Here is an 18,292-nt window from a genome sequence, read left to right on the forward strand (position 1 = left end):
GGCGAATGTGCCAGAGCCAAAATGCCGGCCTGGGCCGCGTGGCGAGTCGCGATGCAAAATTATAGATAAATCATGCAAGTCAAACTTTAGCAATTTTTAGCTAATTTTTGGCCATTACCCACAGGCTCAAGAAACAAAAACGCGACGCAAACGAAACCAAAAAAAAAAACAAGATTTCACCCCTACGGGAATGTGAAATCGAACTTGCAACTCAAAAAAGCGACTTGCAACAGACTCTTTGGGAGACCTTTGGACCTTGTGGCTGGCTGCACTGGACTGCACTGCGTTGCCTGTGCGCTATTAATTGTTGCAAGGCGAAAATGCTTGGCGCATTGTTGTTAATTTGCGGAAAATGCGCAACAACAACAACAGCAACAACAACAAGAAAACCTTCACTCAGCTGCAACAACAACGAATTGGAGGTGCGCTCACATTTGGCTTGATTTATAGCACCTTTTGACTCAACACAAAAGCTCTGCTATTTGATAGTTGTTGTTGCTGTTGCACATGCCACACAACAGACCCCACACAGCACACAGAGAGCGAGAGAGAGACGGCAGCCAACATAAATCAATTGTTGGCAGCACAGAGCTGTGCAAGAGGAGGGCCAAGAGAGGGCGGCGCAGGGGCCATCGACTGCTCCAAAATCCATTCAAACAGAAAATGATCAATTTTGTCATTTGATCAAAGCCGCAGCGAAACGATCGCAACGCATCGTTTACAATCGATTGAACAAAATGATCATCGCCACACACACAACAGCAACAACAGCAACAACAACTGCAACAACAACTTCCCTTTAGTCAGATTCAAGTTGTATAAGTCGCTGTCGCCACATGCTAAAAATGATGCCTGCTCTCTGCAACATTTTCAGCTTGATTGAACGCCAATTCCAGATCAGACTCGCATTGTTGCTGTTGTTGCCTCGGCTGCTGTTGTTGTTGTTGCTCTTCAACATTAGGTTCTAAATCATTGGCATCGTCGTCGCTTCGATTTCGTCGTCATTGACCCAAATGCGCGCGTCGCTCGGACGCCGCTTGTCATTGTCATCCGAAGCCGGAGCCGGAGCCGCTGCCGCTGCCTGCACTGCCCCCCTATGCCACGCCTCTGCGCCGCCTCAAGCCTCAAGCTTCAATTTCAGTTCTTATTTTTAGCTTTTTTTTGTTTGTTAGAATTCTTTTGCCCATTTTGGCTTTCAAAGTCAGCTTCGGCTCGTTTTCAATTTGCTGCGGCGACAAATTTCCGTTCCATTGGCGGCATTTGCTTTTGACTTTTGGCATTTTGTTTTTTTTTTTATAGTTTTTTAGTTTTATAATTTTTTGTTGCCCTCCATAAATCTGGGAGGATTTGTCTGAAAGGATTCGGCAGTGGATCTTTTTTTTCACAAAAACAAACGCATTTATCATTGTGATAGGCTGAGTCGTTTCGTTTCGTTTCATTTCCTTTTTTTTCCTTAAATTTGAATTTTTGCTCTGCCTCTTTCCCACGCCTTTGATGTTGAAAACTAAATTACAATTCACGTTGTCCACGCAAACAGTTCGCATAAATATTTATATACGCTAAATGGAGCAGGGGTGAAAGTGAACGACTAGAAAATACCCTGTAGCTAACGTTTCAGGTGAGTGGAAAAGAGTTTGACTTAGAGTGACGTCTATATCTCGAATGTTTTAACTGAGCTTGCTCCAGCTGCTGGTAGAATACAGGGTATTTTATGGGTATTTATGCAAATATATATAAGTTAAGCATACCACTGTGCTGGCTAATAACAGGGTATTGCCTATCTTTCAGCATACTTTGTGAGTCAGCGACAATCCGCTTTACTTAGCTTCTGTTAGATAAACTCCTTTCTTATGAGAGAGGGCATGCCCATTGGCAGTCAGTTATAGGGTATATTATGAGCTTTTATGCTAATCTTTCTCTTACATATTATGCCATAGCTCTACTTTTTCTGTTATGCGCACATCTACAACTTTTATACATGAGTGTGGCATATCTCTTTGATGGATGAGTACAGGGTATTATATTAACACACATGCGGATTTAAATCTTATATCTCCATTATTCTATATATATGCTCAACTTATTCTATATATATGTGTATCATACCCCTCCTGCTCAATTTATAGGGTATTACGTTTCTTTCAGCGCACTTTATGAGTAATCAAGCCGACAAGCAGTTGGCATTAGCATATATGCAGATCTAGATATGTATATATACAAAAATACATCCGAATTCGAACTCGAATACGAATCCATGTTCCGATCGCTCTCTCTCGCTCTCTCTCTTTCTCTGTCTCTCTGTGTGTGCCTGGTGCCTGTCCCGCAATCGTGTGGCGCCCAGCCTATGGCAATTATTCAGTGCGGGTGCCGTCGCACCCGGAGCGGCACAGACTGGGCTGATGACGGGGCCATTGAGACCACCGTCAGCGCAGCACAAATTACGCATGCAAAAGGCGCGTTGCATGAACAGGCTCGAGGATGGGGAGACAGTGAGAGGGGCAGCGTGGCAGACACACTCCCTCACTTGCACACTCTGCATTTGGCTTGTTTTCTTAATAAATTATAGAAGTATAAAATGAAAACAGAGACAACTTGTTACCCGCTGCCCGCTGCCCGCTGGTCGGACCCAATTGTGGGTTGCGCCGACGCCCAGTTTTATTTTCGATACTATTTTTGTAATTTTGATATTTTTGTAATTTTTGGAAATTTGTTTCTCGTTTTTTCTTCTTTTCTGCTGTTTGTTGCGCTCTAACAGTAATTAATATGTTGGCGAAAAGGGCCACACCTGGTCGAAAAGTGCCGCTGGCACAACAATTTTAATTACACATACGCCGTGTTTGCCGCCAAAGCAAAGCAGCATGAGAAAACCGTTTCGACAGAAGGCCGTCAATTTGGCGAATCAATTTGATATTCGCCTGTCCCCTGACAGCGGGCTTCTCTCGAGTGGCCGCTTGTGTGACTAATGCTATGGGAAATTCATTGAAACCCATTTGTTAAGGGTATTGATTAAGGTTGTTTTTTTTTGGCTTATGCAGAAATTTGTTATGAAATGTGGGTGGGGTGTGAGGGAAATGAGAATTTGCTTTAGGATTGCATATGCTTCATTTAAGTGACGAAAGCTATTACGTAATTCACTTAGCGAATGAAATCTTAAAGAGTTTGCTAAGCTAACATTTAATATCATATGCCAATTGGTCTCACATTAAATGTGAACAATAAACGAAAACATAATACATTAACAGTTTACTCTGTAGCGAAAGGTAACATTCAGCAGAGCTGTTATATTAAGTTTTGCAATTTACAAAAACTAAGAGACTGCTAACTTGAACTGTTAAACTAACAGCTTATATAAGTGCAGAAGTCTTCCATGAGACTAACATCATTGACATTAACAGCAACGGCAATAATGGCAACTCACACTGTTAAGCTAACATTTTCTATGAGCTTAATAGCATTGAACTAAAGACAATTAATGTTAACGTCATAGGCAATGATTTCTCTGCTAGAATCAGAGCTTCAACTGTTAAGTTAACATTTGCGCTGCAGGTTTAAAGTCAAGTACTAAACTGCTGCTAATTAGCATTTAACTAGGTACAATGTATGTTAAGACAAAGCAAACAATGCTTTCATTGTTAATGCATAAAAGCAAATTTAATATTCTAATAACTTATTAATGAGGTCTCTTTAGTTAACATTTTCGGCTGCAACTAGTAATAAACATAATTCAATTGCAGTCAATTACTTGAACTTAGCAGCATCTACTGACTTAACATTTTAAAATGCAGTGCAAGTGGAACTAAAGCTTAAATTAACATAAATATTTATCAATTACAGTCAATTACTCAAAGCTCAAAGCGCGCCGGAATGTTAACGAGCTGCAGTAAGTTAACATGAAGTTAATTGATGTAAATTTATATATTGTAGATTTTATATGGAATTTGAAACGATTTTGAATTACTAAACATCACTCAACTTTATGATATTTATCTATCTCACCATAAACATTTGGCATTCCATTGAACACCATCTGCAATTCGCTGAGCGCTGCGTTTCTTTTGAACTGTTTTGCACAAACAAAAGCGAGTGAATTTATTGCAGTCAACGTCACATTTCCGCTTCATCTACCAGAACGGCCATCAAGAGAATGCCACCACCACCACCACTGGCAATGGCCAAAGCCAGGGCGCAGCCACACCTACAAATTGTTTGTTTTGCAATAGCAGGAGCAGCACACACACACATACAGACTGTGTGTGTGTGTGTGTGTGTGTAATGTGGCATATTTATGTATATTTTGCATGTTGCTGGAGCTGAGTGTGGATGGGAGAGGTGCAAGGGGCATAAGGCGCAGCGTGACCAAAATAGATCAGGTCTAGGCTGTCATGCTTGCTGCATGGCCGGAATGCAAAGGCAGACGAACTTCTGCAACCCACTCCGCTGGATCGCCTTGCCTGGCCCATCTTCAGCTGAGCTGATGGCATGCCAAATTCAGCTGTTGTTGCAATTTCTTCAAAGCGCGGCACTGGCAGCTAGATGAAGATGATTTGGGCAAACAGCAAGCAGGAAGTACACTGGCCATATCGATTGAGTGTTGAAATATTATAGGGCATCATGAATGCTCTACAAAAAAGTGGAATCAAATATGCGAATCAGGCACTTCACAGCCTGTCAACTTAACGGGCTTAAGATAACAACAGCAGCAGCAGGCGGCAGGCAACAGCAAAAGATTTTCGATTTCGTGGCAACATCAAAGCTGCAGCTACGATTACATCAGTGTGCAGCGAACGTAATGCAACAGTTGAGGCACTACGCTTAAAGACAGCCAACGAGATGAAGACAATGATGCGATGCGATGCGATGCGATGCGGCTCAATTACGACTCACAATTGCCGTCGAGTAACAGCAAAAACCGGTACAACTTAGAGCTGATATTCTACAGCTGCCTCGCTGGCCGGTGGTTGCCTGGTGGTGGCTGCTGCTGTTCCAATCAACCACTTTCAGTTCACAGCTGATCATGAACTTCGGCAAAAGCAAAAGACACAAAAAAATCAGCTGAAAACGAGTTTTTATAGCCTCATGGCATAATAACTGAAGAACAACAACAACAACAACGGAAAGATGATCTTGACTCGAGGTCTGGACTCTGATTCTGTCGGGTAATTGAAAATGTTGTTAGCCAACATCAATACCAAAAACGTCCATAAACTTGCTACAAAGAGAGGCAACAAAAAGAAAACACATTAAAACTAAAGCCAATAACTGGAGTCGAAGGGTTTTCCAAGCATGCGATTTGCTCTTTTGGTCAATAAGGAAGTCAGAATTCGATATTGGAAAATCGAACAGGCCGCAGTAGCTATTTCTATTTGCTGAGCTTCAAATTTTCTCATTCGCAGTTTCTAGGAAAAGTTCTGCGTCGCAAACCACGAAATGTAATTGTTTTTTGTTTTATTTTTTTGGCGGGGGGAGAGATAAGGAGACATTGACTTTGAGGTGGAGGTTGAGTATAAGGACGTGGCCAGCGACAAAGACAAGAACAGCAACAACAACAACAAGAATAAGAAGAAGCAGAAATAACATCGGCAACGACATCGTCGGGCAAATCGAAATAAACTTTATGCACGTAAAATTTTAATGAGCACAGCACGAAGTCAATTTCAATGCTAATCCGGCGGCTAAAACGGACAAAAGACACAGACAAACAGACAGACAGACAGACAGACAGATGGACGGAGGGACACTTAGACAGCCAACAGACGGACGCATACTGAATTGACCAGGAGTCGGAGACCACCACAGCTGTGGCTGCCACATGTGCCCTTAAGCCACAAATCACGAAGGTGGCGCGCGATCTGACATCCCACTCACAACTGAGCTCCAGGCAAGGTGTCGGTGTTGTCTGCACAAAAAGCTCCACACTGTGCAACAGGATTCTACAGAAATTCTATTCGTGAACTATGCTTAGCTAAAGCAAGCCATGCAAGCAGCTTTTAAAGCACATTCAAGCTTTGACAATTGAAGCAAAGCAAAAAACAAAAAGCTTAAGGAACGTATTAATAGAAAGCTCATATCTGCTCATATCAGACATTCTAGAAGCTTAATGACGAGTGGTCCCCATGGGATTTGTTTAAATTTATTCAAAATACTTTGAAGCTAAGCGCTTTTCAAAGTTGTTTTAATCAGTTTAAGGCTTTATCGTTTCTATATACTTCTATATACTACTTTGTAGAGTCGTCAGAAATATTTACAAAAGCACCTGAAATCATGTGAAATACTTAAAATTGCTTTTCAAGCTGTGAAGCACCGAAAAGTTGAAAGCATAATGAGCTTGAGTCAAATATGCAGTGCTAAGCTCTTCAACCTAGTTGATATATATCTAAGTAAACACCAATTTACATGACTATTGATGCAACCCTAAAGTTATGGACTTTTTCTGGTTCAGCTTTATTTCATTTTACAAATAAATTCAAGCAAAATAATTGCTCTTTGGCATGAAGCAACATGTTTTCAAATTTATGTGCAAGTCTTTTATGCCAAAGTTGGCGCAATTGCCAACCACAACCTTGTTGTCTAGTGTTATAAATAAGCAACGCTATGAACTTGACAAATGCAAAAATAACGTGACGCCAAATAAAAATAATCCTGGCGGCAACTTTAACCTCAGCTCCAACTACAAGTCTAATTTATGATTGAACCATTTATTAGAGCTTGGTCAAAGGTGCACACACAATTGTCGCAAAGGGCTTGTCAGTCATTCATGGGGATTTGTAGTCAGTTGTTGCTGTTAACAATTTATTTGAAGCATTTGAAGCAGCCGTTTCTCACAGCGAATGTGTCTACCTGTTGTTGGCATTGCAGGAAGCATTCACCTTACCCAGACGAGACGCGTCGAGTCGGGCAGACAATGACGATAATGACATAAAAAGAGAAGAAAACAAAGTAAAACAAACAGCAACAACAACAACTGGCAGTCAGTCAAACAAAAAGGAACACAATGTAGACACACACACACACCCATTTGTTATGTCTCGGTTTCGGTGTCTGCCACTTGATGTGGACCCCAGCTAAGGCAACAGCAACAGCAACAGCAACAGCAACAACAGCAGCTGCAGCCCGATCTCCAGCTTTGGCTTCAGCTCCAACCGCAGCGCTTCCCGCCCCTCTTCAAAGTCAATCCAAGCGGCGACTCATCATCAGCCTGGAGCTGGCTTTTGTTGGCTGGGTTAATTACTAAGCAAGTCACACGCGCTTGAATAATTCAAGGCTATCTCGAATGCAATTCTGGACGATGTCTTCGTATCTATTGCCAACTGCACAGCTGCGCGTATCCAACTCTTTCTATATACATATAAATATATATATTTATTTATTTAGAGAGAGAGAGAGAAACGCATCAAATCCAAACATCATTTAAAGCTTCTGCGTAACATAATCTGCCTGGCAGTGGAGGCTTCGGTTCGGGATCGGGATTCCGTTTGTCACTGTCATTAATAACGCAGCTGCTGGTTAGAACTAAGTACCTCATAATGAACTAGCTAATGTGCAAGTATATCAACAAATAGCTAAGAAAAGAACAAGACGCACAGCAGGTATTCCAAGAGTTGACTATGGTAAGTGATATGCTGCTACATAGGGATTGCATAAGAAATATAGTCAAAGAGTCTTTAGATGAAAGCAGAAACTATCTCTAGAGTATGTCTGGTAAGTGATATAGATATGAAATCATATGGAGTAGCTAAAGAGTAGTTGCATAAGCAAGATGTGGTAGATAGAGCATGTCTTATGCATGAAATATGAAATTAATATGAAGCAGCTATGCCTAACGAGTCTTTAGAGCTATGATAAATGAGCTAAAAGAGCTTATAGAGTATGTTAGTCAAGCTATGCATATACCAAAAGTTTCTAAAGAGCAGGTAGAAAGTATTTTGTATAAAGAGATAATAGAGAAAAAATATCTAGAAGATTTTGTGATCTTACATATCTGTAAATATGTATCAAGTTGTAAGCAAAATGTTGCGGATGGATGGAAGATCTATAGTCATTGTTCTTCTTCTATCTTTAATTTATATAATCTATTAATTATATTCATTTAATAATTATAATAATTAATATAATTTATATAATCTAAACTTGCATGTAATATAAATAGCTTATAGCTCTATAAATACCTCTTTTGACTATGACTGCGATAATTTCAAAAAGTCGTCAAGAAAATGGGCCTTAAAGTATTTAGACATACGAAAAAACCTTGAAGAACCAACTTTAAATAAATATTTACTATAAATATTTATAATAAAGGCAGGCTTAGGAATACAGCAAAACAGACTGCCAAATGCTATTTCAATGTAAACATATTCAGTATCAATTATCAAAGTATCATAAACAACAAAACTTTATTTTGCCCTCAGTTATGTTTCACATAATATAATATAATAATATTTTCCCAATTAGAAAACAATCAAATTGTTTCAGTCAAAGCTCATTAGAACTTTTGATTACACTTGATTAAGACCAAATGAGGGAAGTTAAATTCTTTTGAGTTTTTAAAGCCTTAAATCACAACTGATTAAGTTACAATGACTTTCAACTAATGCTAAAAGCTCTTCAGCTCGGGTCGGCTGTTCAAAGCGTGTGGCTAAACTTGATGTTTGAACAAGAGAAATGAATGTTCAATAGATTTGTAAACACTTGAATGCATTCACTCATAACTCATGCTCAAATGCTATGCACGCATTATAATTCATCCATATCCATATCCATATTCATATCCTTAACGACAACTTCCTCTTCAGCTCTAATACGACATGTGATTGTCATGACTTTATAGCCAATTCGCACTCACACCACACACACACGAACACACGAGCACACGCACACACTCAGTCATGCACAACACGTGTCTATTCATATGAATGTGAGTGCGCACTCGAGAATGCTTTTTACAAGTTATTTTATGCAAGCCATAAATATGCACTTTACACTTTGCACATTTCTTTTTCTTTGCCTCACTCTCTCTGTCTCTGTCTCGCTCTCTCTCTCTCTCTCCTTGTCTCTTTCTCTGTTAGCCTTTTTAATGTGTGCGCACAAGCAAAAAACAAACAGCCATCCAGCTAGCCAGAGGATACAGATCGAGTATCTCTTAGGAAGACAGACTGAAAGAGTGAAAGAGAGAGAGGGTGAAGGGAGAGAGCAACATGTCCCGTAGTGTCTGCCTGCATACAAATTATGTACAAACATGTTTTTCAGAAATGTTCAATTCATTATCGCTAACAAATGCCGATCATGTTTGTGTTCAACACACACACACACTCGCACACACACAATAAACAGTTCAAAGCACTTTTAGCAGCTCAAAAATTATTGCCAGACTGCAGAAAATCTAAAACGTCTGGCAACTGCATTTGAAATTGGGTCTGGACAGACTTCATGAAGTGGGGGCCGGGTTGGGGGAGCAACTGCTGCCGGGCTCAACTCGGTAGCTGTTTGCCATACCAGCACTTCGATGCTCAAATCACTGCAGCTCCGACAGTAATTGCTGTACAGCTAAGTGATATGCCATGTAGCAGCTGCAGTAACAGCAGCAGCAGCAGCAGCAGCAGCAACAGAATCTGAATCTGAATTCAAATCCGAATCGGAATCTGTATTTGAGCGTTCAGGCCTAATCAGTTTGAACAGGGGCAACAAACAAAGGGCAGCTAGCCCCTAGTTTCTCCTCCCTCTCTTGCTTAATACACAATTTCCGCTTACAATTTAGTGGCACTCGAAGCGAACAGCGTAAAGCGTAGCAAACCTGATGAGAGTTGCGACCCTTTCCCTATATACACACATATATGCTTATATTTGTATGTGACCCCTTCCCCATATACCCTATATTGCCCTTTCTATGTCTGCCTGTCGCTGCGTCTGCGCACAAAAAGCCGAATTAAATTACAGAACGTGCTTCGTTCATTCAAAAAAAAGAAAAAAAGAAAAAAAGAAGAGAGAAGAAGCAGAAGGAAGCTGAAAGAACAATCGAATAAAAATAAATAAAAGCAAGTAAAAGTGTTTGTTGCATGAAGTATGCCAAGCTGCCAGATACCTCGCAAAGTTCTATTCCAAACTTTAAAACTTTCAATTTTCCTTATTCAAATTCTATCAACAATATTTCTTTTAATACATATTTTATTACAAATTGCAATATTATATTTTTAATATAGTTTTATTATTGCAGTTTCCAGTCTTTCTAAGCTTCTTGCGGTTTTTAAATGTCTTATTTGCAATCAGAACTGAGAACTTCTCTTCAATTCTATTATGCAATTTTTCTCTTCATTGCCTTTATTCTCTCTATTTTACTAGACTTTTCTTTTCTTTTAAAATTTCGTGTTCTCATTTTATCTAGTCTCTCGATCTTTGCTTAAGTTATTCATCATTTATCAAGTTTAGTTTCTTATCTTGCATCTTCACTTCGCTTCTCTCAGTTTAGAATTCCTCATATTTACCTAAATGTTTTGCCCCTCTCTAAACCTCTCCCCACTTTTATCTTTACTCCCAGCTCCGACTTTATTTCCATTTCTCACACATCTGTTCTTTCATTCCTAAGCTGCGAGATATCCTGTAAAATATTTTAAGCTGTTTTCTGTCTGCCTAAAGTGCGCTAAGTTGACAGCATATCAAAATATTTTTCCCACTCAATCTCCACTTTTAATCTTTGAATTTTCTCATTTTCTTTTCAATTGATTTTCTTTGTGTTGATGGCTCCGACAGCTACTTTACATATTTCTATTTTTGCTGACATGAAAGGCAATTTTAAGATTTATTTTAAAAAATTTAGAATTTTAAAATAAATAATAAAAAGAGAAATTTATTTAAATATATAAATTTAAATTGAAAGAAATAATAGTAATAATAATGCCACTCGTAATTGATTTGAGATCTAAATAAAATTAAATATTAATTTATTTATATTTTTTTATTCGCTAAATATTTTGCTCAAAAAGAAATACTAACTTTTCTCACATAAAAAACCAAAAAGAAAATTTAAATAAATTGCAATAAATAAACAAATTATTAATTTTGCTACACTTTCTATATTATACTATATTTTATATAATAGTATAGAAATAGTGATTTTTTAAACAACAAAAAGCTCAACTTTTATCTTCTAAATAAAACATAACAAAATTTCCAAAAATTTAAAATAAAAATATCTAAATAAAAATTAAAGTCTTAAAGAATTATTGTAATTTATTATTAACATCGTTGCTAAGCAACAACTAAATTTTGCAAGTGCTAAATAACTAATTTGTTTCTCAATAATGCAACATTTTTATTATTTTTTAACTCCGCTAAAGCACTTCTTTTTATAGGGTATAAGAACACATCGAACTCCACTTCAGTCACACGCAGCTAAGATTCTTTGCAGAGAATGTTTAAAGTTTCATTATTAAACACACGCACACACACACTCACACACACATACATACATAGAGAAGAGAACGCACAGCTTGAGAAATTAAAAGGCAATTAACATGCAACAAGGCAGCTGCAACTGTGAAGTTGCAAGTAGCAGGGGGCTAGGGGCGGGCATGAGGCCAGAGGGCGCCCTCTGCTGCTGTGGCTGCTGTTGCTGCCACGCCGTGGGCTCAACAGCTTTTTACGGCTTCTCTACGAAAATCAGCTGCAAATGTGCGTAGTAATTTTTCGCTGATTGATTCGAATAATAAAAAAGAACGTTTGCCAGAGCCAAAGCTGTTGCAGCTTGTATGTAGGTCACTTCAAAGAGAGAGACAGAGAGGGAGACAGAGGGCGATAGACACCCACAGCTGAATGTGTGCGTGCCACACTGCGTATGCGTAACGCAAATTAACATAAATTACAGTTTAGACACAGCAGCAACAATTGCAACAGCAACAGCAACAACTTGTTGATAAGCCACGCACACACAGTCACAGTTTGTCAAGAACACATTTCGATTGTAAATTTTAATATTTTCAATTTTATTTTATTTTTTTTGTCCAGTTCTCAAGTCTGTTGTCGAAAGGCAGCCCACACTTTGTCTTTGGCTGTGTCATTGAGTCGCCAAATCCAAAAGCCTCTTATCGTCTGAAGGTTCTTAGAGTCTTAGAAAACAGCCAAGCGTAGGTCGAAGGACGCATTTCCGTGCTTTTTTCATTTTTTGTGTAAAGACACAAAGCAAAACACATTCCCAACTATAGTGCTAATTGCCCGAAAGTTCAGGGACGGCGGTCAGACAACCGTTAGCCAGAGGTAAAAATAAAAGACAAATAACTATAAAGTTTCATTTGATTTGAGCTTTGACTCTGTGTAAATTACCTCAAACTGTATAAAAATATAAAAACTTTAATTAAGTTGATTTTATGGGCACTTTTATGGCAACTTTTCTTGAGGTTTATTTTTTATATAAAATATTTCTCTGAATAATCACACTTTAAGGCACTTCACTTCACTGAGATTAATTTATGAATATTTTATTATTTTATTTATTTTTGTTGTTGTTATTCCTGTTGCACATTTCTTGTTGGCTCACAAAAAAAACATACGAAATACGAAATGCATTGCACGTTTCGTCTTCGTTGCTTGATTTGCTTCTTGTTGATGTTGTTATTATTATTTTTTGTGCTGCTGTTCGGTTTTCAACCGCTCACAAGACTGCGCGCCGCGAATTCAAATCTCAAACTGACAACACACGAAGCCGAACAGCAATGCGACTTATTTCGACCAATTCATGCAATTCGACCTATTCGCTCGCTGGCACGAAGTTGTGGGCTTTTCAATTGGTAAAGCGCATGCATGTTATGCTCAATTTGGTACTGCTATGCTCGCTTTGGCACTGCTAAGCGTGTGAAGTTGAGTGCAGCTCGCTTGCTTATTTTTAGACCTAAATTAACAGCGGCCAGGGCTGCGCTAACAGTGCTTTGATTCAGGAATCTTTTGATAGAATTTAGAAATATATTTCGAGATATGAATGGCATTTAGGCAAAAAAAATTAATAAAAATTATGTAAAATATGCGTAATATTGGGGATATAACTGTTATAGGGAGATTTTTCTTATGGTATACCATTTGTTGGCAGTAAAGTGATTAATGAAATTAGATTTTTCAAGTTTTTCGAAATTACTATTAAAAAATTTCAAGTATATTATTAAATTCTGAATTATTTGCGGTTTCTCAATATGGTTTTTTACCTCCCACTTTATAAATAGCAAATTTTTAATGAGTTCTTTGGAGGCTATGTGTTTTCCTGTTTGCTCCATAAATTATTTATCTTACGATCCAACTTTTTTTTAGGTCATCTGCTAGCTTTATGGCACATATAGATCCGTCTGTAAGTGGCCATAAAGAATGCGCTATTGTTCGATTAAATATGCATGCGCACAAACTATGCCCATTCCTCGATGCCCAATTCCACCCATTCCGAAACCCCCTTCCATTGGCAGTGCTATTTTCATTTCCATAGCTGGCGATCGTTAAATTGCTCAAGCGCTAATTTGCGAGCCTGCGAGAAATACAAAAGGAACAGAGATAGACAGAGGGGGAGCGACAGGGAGAGAGAAAGGGAGAAAGAACTCACTAAATGATAGATCTGTGTGCTGCGATCTCTTCTTCAGGGTTCTCTGGGGTTGGGGCAATTGTAGGGCATCTGGCTGCGTTGGGGGCACTTACCTCGCCAATTTGATGAGTGGCGCGCAGCGTTGCGGCAATTTGCGCAAATTTGCATAGGTAACGCTGCTCGAAACGCGGCAGGCTGCCATCGTATTGCAGTGCGACCAGCTCACGTGCCTGCCGCACTAAAATCGCACGCGTGCGTGCCCAGTAGACGGGATAAATGTGCGACAGATGCCTGTCAATCAGCTCAGCCAGCTGGACCCCATCCACATCCATGTGGCTTTGATTTGTGGCAGCAGTCGTTCCCTGCACACAAATCACAAATGAACAAATTAAGGGCTTAAGTTAGTTGTTGATCTGGCAATAGTTGTTGCTCATGCATATAGAGTTACCTCTTGCTGTTGTTCCTTTGGCAGTTCCTTCTCCTGCTCCAGCTCCTGCTCCCTTGGCTCTTCATCAGTTTCGGATTCGCTGCTGCTGCTCATCTCCTGCGGCGCTGTTGGCGCTCGTCCCATGTTGAAATCAAGCGGCAAGCAGTCCGCATAGGCGCTGGCCGAATCTCTGCTGCCACAGCTGGAGTCCTCTTCCTCCTCCTCCGCCTTAGACTCCTCCGGCTGTTGCCTCATACATTCTGCCTGAACTATTGTGGGTGCTGTTCCTTCGTTCTTGATCAATGTAATCGTTGCTGTTGTCGTGGTTGCTGTGGCTGCAGATTTTGCTCTTGTTGCAGTTGCTGTTGCTGTTGCCGTTGCCGTTGTTGCTGCTGCTGTGGCGACAATTGTTGCTGTTGTGGCTACAGCTGTTGCTGCTGTAGCTGCAACTGTTGCTGTTGTCGCAGCTGCTGCTGCTGTGGCTGTTGCTACATCCGTTGCTGTTGCTCCTGATGTTGTTGCTGCTGTTGCTGTTGTTGCCGTTGTCGTTGCTGGTCTGCTCTGTTGACCCGTTAGGCGTTGCTTGCATTTCTTTAGATAGCTGCGTACACGCGACTTGCTGCGGCTCGCAGTTGCTGCTGTTGTTGTTGTTGCTGCTGCTGCAGTTGTTGTTGCTCGTGTTGTTGCTGGGCATTGACAGCACACATAATTAGCATTCGCTTTGGCCAGCTCCTCCTCCTGCTGCAGTTCCAACTCCTCTTCATCGTTCTCCTCCTCCTCCTCCTGCTCCTTCTCTGGCTCGAACTCCTCAACAAACTCGTCGCGCGCTATTGGCGCTGTGTGGCCCGCTCTGGCCTCGTTCATGTCGTTGTTGGCTGTGTCCGTGTTCATGTTGTCCATGTCGATGGCAACTGCTGGCGGCGCCGACATCGCGGCCTGGCCATCGATTTGAGTGTCACTCAGCACCAAGATCTCGCTTAAATGGCCCTGATCCACAAATTCAGCTCCTGGGTCGTTGTTTGTTGCAGTTGTTGTTGTTGTTGCTGTTGCAGTTGTTGATGTTGCTGCTGCTGCCTTGTTTGTGTCAGTCTGCATTGCGGCGAAGAGACAGAAACAGAAACTTAGACACGTGTGAAGTTCGAAACATTTAAAAGGTAAATGGGCTTTAAGGTTAAAATGTGTCTCAGTTCATATATCGTGTACGTGATATGAATTTTGGTATAAAACCTTTACCTTTGTTAGGTATAAATATGCTAGGAAGAAAGCTCTATAAGTATTCTCAAGTATTCTCATGTCTATTTTGATTAAGGGATTGAAAGAGTTCGAGTTCTAAGTGGAGAAACTGAGCCAGGTAGAGAGTGGACTAAAGAAAGAGCGCGAGAGAGAGAGAGAGAGAGAAAGGAAGAGAGGGAGATAGATAGAGAGACAGAGAGAGATAAATGAAGAGAGATAGAGATAGAAAGAGAGACAGCAAGAGGGATAGATGAAGAGGCAGAGAAAGGCAATGAGAGGAGGTCGGAAGGGAAGTAAAGAGAGAAAGAGAAAAATAATTAAGTTAAAGAAAAAGAGAGAGATAGAGGAAGGGGTAGGAGAGAGCATGAGTGAGCAAATTAATTAAAGAGAGAAAGAGAGAGAGAGAGAAAAAGGTAATAGCAAGAGAGCACAAAACCTGAGAGAAAAAACAATAGATATAAATACAGAGCTATCTCTAAAGAAATGAGAGGCAGAGCAAGTAATAAATGGACTCTAGTGAGGTAAAGGGATCGACCAAAGAGAGGGAAGCTTATATATAGAAAACTATGAAGAAGGCCGCAAGCTTCAATGATATCTCCGATTTCTGTATGTTTCTTTGGTATGGTCTAGTCTAGATTATCAAAGCTATGTCAGTAATGACTAAAACGAAACGAGCCTTAAACATGTTAAGCTTATGATAAGGAAACACTTGAATTTACTATAAAAGTGACTCAAAGAATAACTCACTAACTATATATTCAAGATAAGATATTTATAAATTTAAATATATAAATTTAAATAATAAATATTTAATTATTTATTGTTTTCTTGTGCACTATAAATTTCCGTATTGTGGGCGAGTCAACATGTAGACAAAAATAAAATGGGGTGCGCTACCAATTGGGGGCAGAAAAACACAAGTAAAACAACAAAAAGAGCTGTAGGCGGGAGTGCCCGACTAGCAGTTACCCTGGCCTTTCTTTCTATGCTGCTCTCATATACACACAAAGCAAACAACACTTGCTTTATGTTGCCTGCCACGCCTCCTTTTGCCTGTTACATACATATTCACAAAACCAATATACCCTGAACTCCCATTTTCCATGCGCTTAGGGTATAAAATAAGTTCTTAAGCGCATACACACACACACAGGTGGAGGTTGCCTGGGCTACCGTTTGACCGGGCGCATGTTAAAAGTTAAACAAAAAATCAATTGGGGACAACATTGATCCGATTTCACATAGCCACAGACAACGGCAGACAGCGCGAGAGGGCGTGGCAGGGCGTTAGGGGAGGGCCAGCAGAAAACAAATGCGACTGCAGTTGCAGTAGCAGTAGCTTTAACTGTGTGGCAGCTGCAGCTCGCATTTGCATTGCATGACAATCAAATGACTTTGGCAGAGCTCAAAACGTCAAATGTTTTGCTTTTGCTGCTGGTTGTTGTCTGCTAGTTGTTGTTGTCATAGGTCAAGTGTAGCACAGTAGAATTCACTTTCTTTTGCACACACACACACACACACACACACACAGATTGGGAAATTTTGCAGTGAAAGTGGCTGGCCGCCTCCTTTTTGACCATAACACACAATGCCCACTGGCCACAGTTTTTGGCTTTTTTTTGGTCTATTGCGAGTCAAGAGACAACAGAAAATACTTAAAATTGTTCAGCCTGACAATGTGACACTTTTGCGCCATATAAGCAGCGCTTTATATACAGCTAACACCCACAACAAACAGAGGAGAGAGACAGACCTGACGAGCGAGCGAGACAGAGCAGCTGCAGCACGCGCTTTGCTTTAGCCACTAAACAGAGTTGAAGTCCTGTGCTGAGTCCTAGCCAAAAATGTTGTGTTTCGCCAGACTGGCCGCCAGATGTCGCCAGCGGCACAGGCACAAGCGCATGCGCATGCGCCACAATAAATTTCAGGCAGCGGCTGCTTTTGAAGTGAATACACATAAATAAATACCAATAAATATATCACGAAAAATATCACAAAAATATTTCCATTTGTGCCACTTGCAAGATGCCCCATTGCCATGGCCAACAGCGGCAGTGGCAGCGACAGCGGCGGCTGGGTCCAATTTACAGCCGGACGCAGCTCATCAATTAATTACCCAGGTCTGCTGGCCCGAAGGCGTGCGTGCATGCGTGTCTGGCTCTTGGATTTCCTCTCGTCTCTCTGGGCAGTGGGTCGAGCTGACCAGCGACAACAGCAAATTACGAGCGGCAGAGTGAATCGAAAAGCTGCTCAAGACATTTAAAGGAAGGTCGCTTCAGTGCATTTGCAGACCAGTTAGCTAACCTTGGGGCAATTGGAATTCGATTTGAATTGAACCAACAACAACCACAACAACAACAAACAATCTATAAGATATATAGCACATTTGCTTCTCACGCGTGTACAGTTACGCGCGCGCTGACCCACATCCCAAATCAAATTAAAAGAGGAAAAACATATCTTCCAATTGGATTCGAGTTGGAAATTAATTTTTATGCGTCGCTTGTCACATTTGTGTTAATCAAAACATTATGACTGCGTTTTCTTTTTATTAATTGGACAAGCTGGCCAGCTGGCTAGCTGACCCAGCATAATCCCCACACACACCTGCCTACAAATTAAATTTATTGCGTGTGATTTTGATAGTGGACAAAAGACAAGCAAAAGACAAAAAAAAAAAAACACGAAAACCGAAAAAAATAAATTGCGTCAGCAAACTAATTTGTTAGCAACGGCAGTTAACGGGGCGCCACGGTTCGCGCGTTGGCGTTGCAAATTGCAATTGCCCATTTATACGAAAGCTTGGCGACAATGTGCGCGAGTGCGTGGGTGGCCACTGCATCTGCTCCCGCTTCCAAATTAAGTGACAGCCGCAGACGCAGCCTCAGCCACAGCCACAGCCACAGCCACAACCAAAGCCAACGCCACAGCTAAAGCTGGAAAAGAAATTGAAAATTACTTGACTTCGACTCTGACGGGCCGTTAATGGCTCCAGCCTAACCTCTGCATTGAACCCCCAACCAAACAAGCCAAAACGAAAGAGAAATGAATTTCGCTCGAGACCTGAAGCTGCGCTGGCGATGTGA

General features: G+C 40.6%; 1 protein-coding gene across 2 annotated transcripts in view; it reads right to left on the reverse strand.

Moving 5' to 3' along the window:
- The window catches only part of LOC111593213 (rho guanine nucleotide exchange factor 40), a 52,642-nt gene that overhangs the window by 26,302 nt on the left and 8,048 nt on the right, over positions 1 to 18,292 (reverse strand). The window contains exons 2-4 of one of the 2 annotated variants that reach the window (XM_023305859.2): positions 14,539 to 15,062; positions 13,995 to 14,322; positions 13,660 to 13,941 (exon numbers count right to left, since the gene is read on the reverse strand). In XM_023305859.2, the coding sequence (XP_023161627.2) occupies positions 13,660 to 13,941; positions 13,995 to 14,322; positions 14,539 to 15,062 (1,134 nt within the window). Of the gene's footprint in view, positions 1 to 13,659; positions 13,942 to 13,994; positions 14,323 to 14,538; positions 15,063 to 18,292 lie in introns of those variants that run through there. The other variant, XM_023305860.2, reaches the window with a different exon arrangement.

This window comes from Drosophila hydei, unplaced genomic scaffold, assembly GCF_003285905.1.
Source record: "Drosophila hydei strain 15085-1641.00,03,60 unplaced genomic scaffold, DhydRS2 tig00008135-arrow-pilon, whole genome shotgun sequence".
Taxonomy (NCBI): Eukaryota; Metazoa; Arthropoda; class Insecta; order Diptera; family Drosophilidae; genus Drosophila; species Drosophila hydei.